General features: G+C 48.6%; 1 protein-coding gene across 5 annotated transcripts in view; it reads left to right on the forward strand.

Annotated features, from left to right (window-relative positions):
* DNMT3B (DNA methyltransferase 3 beta) overlaps positions 1-5,644 on the forward strand; it is a 37,482-nt gene extending 31,838 nt beyond the window's left edge. For 2 of the 5 annotated variants that reach the window (XM_074347128.1, XM_074347129.1), the window contains 3 exons: positions 1,822-1,891; positions 2,667-2,785; positions 4,103-5,644. In XM_074347128.1, coding sequence (XP_074203229.1) covers positions 1,822-1,891; positions 2,667-2,785; positions 4,103-4,244 — 331 coding nt within the window. In that variant the 3' untranslated portion in view covers positions 4,245-5,644. Of the gene's footprint in view, positions 1-1,821; positions 1,892-2,666; positions 2,786-4,102 lie in introns of those variants that run through there. The other 3 variants (XM_074347130.1, XM_074347131.1, XM_074347132.1) reach the window with 2 other exon arrangements.
* The last annotated feature ends 356 nt before the right edge of the window (positions 5,645-6,000 follow it).

Here is a 6,000-nt window from a genome sequence, read left to right on the forward strand (position 1 = left end):
AGAGTGTGGACAGAGGTGAGAAGGCACTGAAATAGCTGGCAGGATTTCTGCTAGATAGCTTACATTTTCACTTGGCTAATCAGCTGGTCAGATGGTGCAGGGGCGAATGGGCTGGGCTCATTCACTCAGCTCTTGAGCTCTCACTCGGCCAGGCCCTGCTGCCAGTTCCACAGTGATCACCTTGGATGTCAGTCTTGGCTGTCACAAAGCTGCCAGTGGGGAAGGGGTAGAGGGGATAGGAAACGATTTCAGGGTCTGGGCTGGAGGGGGCAATGGAAAAGTTGATGGGAGGCTTCTCATCCCAGCAGGACCTTAAGTGAAGGAGGGGAGACATGGTGGTTGAAAGCAGAAAGGAGAGGATCAGGGTGACCATGACATTCACAGACCAGCTCAGAGAAAGTGTTCCAGGGATGGGAGTGGCTTCGTTTGGAGGCCAGAGAACTCTGAAGTGTGGGCCAAGCGATGTGGGCCCTGTGGGCATGGCATCACTTTAATTGACTTTGGCCCAGGAGGTCACGTGAGGTTTTAAGCAGGCAAGATGAGCTGTCTTAGCGATGAGAGCAGAGATGGGGAGACACCTGAGGTGGCTGCGAGGAGGAGGGCTGACTGATTTTGTGTTGTGCCCTACATGTTCCATCCACATGCTCTCAACACAGTGCGGGTGGCAGCTGCAGGAGGGTCTTCTATGGAATTGAGAGGAGGGATCAGATTCTAGATAATGTAGGGTGGGACCTAGAGGACTGGCTGAGCATTAGATGTAGGATCTGAGATGAAAAGAGGAATCAGTAGAGACTTTTGCCTGAGTTGGGAAGAGAAGTGAGCGGCGACCGCCAGGCTCTGCAGGATGGGAGACTCATCGTCAACACAGACCCAAATCCAGCCTTTAGGTCAAACACCTCAGGGGGTTAGATTTCAATCCTAGAATCAACAGAAGGTAGAACAGGCCTGTGAGCCCTTAGCTCCAATGGCTTCATGGAAAAGTTGGGAGTGGAGAGAGGGTGGCATTGGAAATCTAGAAGGTGAGGTCGAGGAAATCTTTGGGGTCATTTTGTGTGATTCGATGGCCCCTCTTGGGGGCACTGTACCCACTCTTATGCCTGATTTGTTTTTGGCCTTGGAGTTCCTTACACAGGGATGCTGTGATGTCCATCAATTCTGTGCATTCAGACCTCTTGCTGATTTTCTGCTCTGGACCTGCTTAACCACTTCAGTTTCTAAGTTCTATCCCTTTCCCTTCTCAAGCATTGTTTGCCCCTATCTGCATCTGCCGGTTTCAATGTTGGATGTTGCAAGGGTAATTATCCCTTTTGTGAACCACCTTCTGTCCTTACCTGGATCCACACTATTAAAGCCTCCTAAAGCTGCATCCCCAGCAATAAGCCACCAAGTCATGGGTTTAATGTGCCACTTGTAGCAAGTAGACCCACAAAGATCCCAAGGCCCAGAAAGGTGGCAGAATTTGCTCAAGGTTACTCACTGAGCCAGTGAGCCATGGGGCTGAGAGGGAAGTGGCTCCTGACTCCTTCCGATGTGCTTCCCCCTCTCTGCTCTTCTTAATGAAGGAGCTTTGACTACTGTTAACATTTGGGGAGGGGGAGCATTTGCTCCTGGACATTGGGCTGCCCGCCTCAAGGGGCTAGTCTGTCCCTGGCTCAGCAGACAGGCTGGTGCTCATGCCAGGGCCACTTTTATCACGTATCTGTAGCAAGTTCACTGCCAGAGCACGTTTTGCAGCCTTGGGCCCTCACTCCCACCTTGGGAGGCGCCTAACCAAGGCCCCTTTGCAGTCGGTAGAAAGTAATGGGTTTTGGATGTTCCCAGGCCCGTGATAGCATCAAAGAATGATAAACTCGAGCTGCAGGACTGCTTGGAGTTCAATAGGACAGCAAAGGTAAGATGTGCTCTGTGCCTTGGCCCGCTGGGAAACGCACTTGGTAACCTCTATGCGGGACTTGACCTTGGTGTCTAATTTGTTCCTGCCCTTCTCCCCACGTGACTCCCTGGTGCTGGGCCTCCTTTCTCCACATAATTGTTCTATCCCGTCCTCAAGTACAGAGTAGGAGAGGTTCTTGATAACAAATAATCACCGTGGGAAAAGGCAACTAGACTTTCCAACTGTGAACGCACACTCCGTGGAGACACAGATAACGTCAGCTCATCCTCCCAGTGAGAAATGAGTTAATTATACTTTTGCAAAAAAAAACCCCCAAATCTGTTGAGTCATGGATAATTCTATTAAGACAAACTTAATTTTCAATGTTTCCATCAAACTAAGCTCTATTCATTCAAATCCTGGTTGACCATCCTCTCCAGTCTGGGTGAACCTTTACTTTTGCTTAATCTTGCTTGATCAATAACTCTGGTGTTTTCTTGACACCCCCCCCCCCCAATGTGATCTCATTCATGGTCACTTTTTTGTTTTATCTCTTTTTCTCTCTGAGGCTGGTCCTTCCTGTTCATTAAATTCTTGGCTTTTGTGGGAACCACAGGATGTTCTTCTCCTTCCAACTCTCCTTTTCTCATTCCCTCTGCGAGCCCAGCCTCCCAGCCCTGCCACCGTCTCTCCCCCTCCCTCCCACCCACCTTCACCTTCCCTAGGTGCTTCTGAGCCCTGACCCAGAACCCTTCATTCTGTGCTCACTCCATGATGTCATTTTGTTCTCCAGTTAAAGAAAGTACAGACAATAACCACCAAGTCGAACTCGATCAGACAGGGGAAAAACCAACTTTTCCCTGTTGTCATGAATGGCAAAGAAGATGTTTTGTGGTGCACTGAGCTAGAAAGGTGAGCAAGGCTGTACGTGGAGAGGGAAATCAACCAGATAGAGAGAAAGGGGAAGAAAACGTGGTTAAGGTCAGCAGTCCACATGGGCAGGTGTTTGCCTTAATTCTACATGGTCTCACTGACCTAAGTTAGTGGGGCTGGGGGTAACACCTTTTCAGTTAGTCCTTATTTCCTAGCAGAAATGGTGAAAGGGTGGTGGTGGTGGATTCTGAAACATGAGGTCATTAGATCGCACACGTACCTGTACAGGGCTGTGCTGCCCTGGCGTCTGCCTGCCCCGACCTGCTGGGACACTAGGATGTATGAGGATCCGGCTAAAGGAAACCCCACTGACATGCCATTGCTCTTTTCATGATTTCTCCTGCCACGGTGCTGATTCTTCAGCTGATTCCTCCTTAGCCACAGTCTGTCTTCCCCCCTTTCCTTTATTTGGCTAAGCTGGTTGGTTGTCAATTTTGATTCAAAGAACCAGTTCTTAGATTTCAGTTCTCCTATTCTGACTCAGTTTTTTCCCTCTCTTTTTGTTTTATTTTTTTATTTGGTTTCTATTGTGGTTAGAAATGTAATGAGGGCTATAAATAGTCCTCATTACATTTTTGGCTGTGTTTTGAGGTTATTTGATACAGAGGATCTTCATTCCAAATATTTCAGTTCTACAACCAGTTTTATTTCTCAGTCTGATTTTTAATGTTAGATTGTAAACCTGGGAAAGAATGAGGTCCAGTGTATCTGCAGCCTCTTCCCAGGCCTTTGCTAGAATTCTATTCAGTGAGGCTGTTGTTGTATTTGGTTGCTATCTGCCATTAAGTTCAGCTTGACCCTTGATCCAGCAATTTGGTCTGAAGCAGGGATGCTTCAGTGTACTCAGTGATAAATGACCTGAGCATCTGATGATGGGAAATAAGGTCCTTTTTCGTGAATGTCCTTATTTCTTATTACGTAAATTGCCTAATTTCAGTCCTTTTGTCTGTCTGCTGGCTGTCTGTTTTGGCATTCATTCATTTGAGAAAGTTCCACTTAGCACCGGCTCTATTCCAGGAGCCCAGTGCTAGTGCGGACATGCACAAGACAGGCCTCCTCCCAGAGGGACCATGCCCTCATTCATGGCAGTCATTTGTGTTCTGAAGAACCAGTGGACCTGACCAATGGGGGTCAAGAGAGGGCTCTTGTGAAGGCCCGGTGGGCCTGGGGGAAGGGACAGGTCCAAGGGCAGAAAGAGCAGTGCTGTGTTGGCCGCCATGGTCAGGATCTCCCAGAGACACCAAGCTTGCGGGAGGGGGCACCTCTGACTCGGGCTTTTCACTCTGGTGCCCCCAGGATCTTCGGCTTTCCTGTACACTACACGGACGTGTCCAACATGGGCCGGGGTGCCCGCCAGAAGCTGCTCGGGAGGTCCTGGAGTGTACCTGTCATCCGACACCTCTTCGCCCCCCTGAAGGACTACTTTGCCTGTGAATAGTCCCCTGGGTACCAGGGCATGTGGGCAGAGCCTCGACCCAGGAGGTGCAGCCGGGCTCTGCCCTTCCTCAGCTCAGCTGTGTGGGGTCATGCCGCGGACCTCGGTGGGAGCAGAGCTGCCCGTCCCCTCCTGGCAGGGGGACCCCGAGGGGCCACCTCCTTGTGCACAATTCAGACCCGGCTGCTCGGAGCGGCCAGACACGGTGCTCGTTTTGTCTTCTCCTAAAACTTTAAAACTTGAAGTAGGTAGTAAGATGGTTTTTTAAAATTTTTCCTTCCTGGGTTTACTGCTCAGAGAAACAACGGCTAAGATACCAAAACCACAGTGCCGACAGCTCTCCAATACTCAGGTTAATGCTGAAAAAATCACCCAAGACAGTTACTGTAAGACTTTAATATTTTAAATGTCTGCAGCTCCTTGTTTCCAGGAGTAGGTAGCAGTAGACATGGAGCCAAGGGACGTTTTAAGGGCCCAGGATGGTTTTTTTCTAGGGCCAGCAGAAGAGGACATGATGTCGGAGTCTTTCTTGAATTTTCCCTGACATGTTCCCCTGGCCTCAGTATAAAGGGCTGGGGTCTACTGTCGGGGCCCATTTAGAGTATTTTCCACAAGGATGATGATTTCAGCAGGGATGACGTCATCATCACATTCAGGGCTATTTTTTTTCCCCATAAACCCAAGGGCAGGGCTACCTTTAGCTAAATCCCTCCCAGTGACTGCAATAGAACCCTCTGGGGAGCTCAGGAAAGGGGTGGGCTGGGTTATAAGCTGCCATATATTGTGGAGATGGATATGGCTTCTCAGTATCTCCCTGCCTTCCCAGTGTGAGGGGAGAGGAGGAGGCTCCCCCCCACCACCATGTACCCTCCAGACTACTCTGCAGGCACAGGTCCCCACATTGGAAGTATGACACCCCAATTCCTCAGCCTTTTCTAATCTCAGAAGCAGTGACAGCCAGGGGCAGAAGCACATTCCTCTCATCTAAGAGACTGCAGGGGGAAACTGCAATAAAAGCTCGACCCTCCCTCCAGTGATTTTTAAAGTCCCTTTTTATTCCACAATAATTCGTTTTTAGGGGGAATGGGAGGTCGGACATGCTGCATTTCAGAAATGCTGTCGTAATGGTTTTTAAACACCTTTTACTCCTAACTGGTGCTATTTTGTGGAATAAGGAACAATGTTGACAGGTTTTGTGGGAGTTTTTTATACACTTAAAAAAAATCTCAGACATCTATTTTTGTTTTAACATTTTCATAAATTTTTTTTTTTGTAACTGGAGCCACATAACAAGTATGGGGAAAATTGTGCCTTGTTTTCAATGGTTTTGCTAATTTTTAGGCTGAAAGATGACATGCCTAGAGTTTACCTTATGTTGAATTAAAATCAGTATTTCTCTAACAGTCTGGTGTCCCTTTTGTTCTCCAGCAGGTCAGATGTGTGGGGCATGTGAGGGCCTGGTTAAAATGGAAAGGTGGCTAGTTGAAGTAGGTCATTCATTGAACAAGCCCAGCGCAGGAGTACCATGGTGATCTCAAGCAGACATGGAGCTTAAGGCCGCAAACTCCAGTGTATCAGCATCCTCTGGAAGGCTTGTTAAGTGGAGTTTGATTTCCAGGCCCCACCCCCAGAGTTTCTGAGTCTGGAGTGGAGCCTGTGAAATCCACGCTGCTGGTTCAAGGACCAACCAGGGCTACTGAATGGGTTTCTAAACCTTGGTTCCCCAAACAAATAACTGGAGTGTTTGAGTTCATTTAAA

This window comes from Camelus bactrianus, chromosome 19, assembly GCF_048773025.1.
Source record: "Camelus bactrianus isolate YW-2024 breed Bactrian camel chromosome 19, ASM4877302v1, whole genome shotgun sequence".
Classification (NCBI taxonomy): Eukaryota; Metazoa; Chordata; class Mammalia; order Artiodactyla; family Camelidae; genus Camelus; species Camelus bactrianus.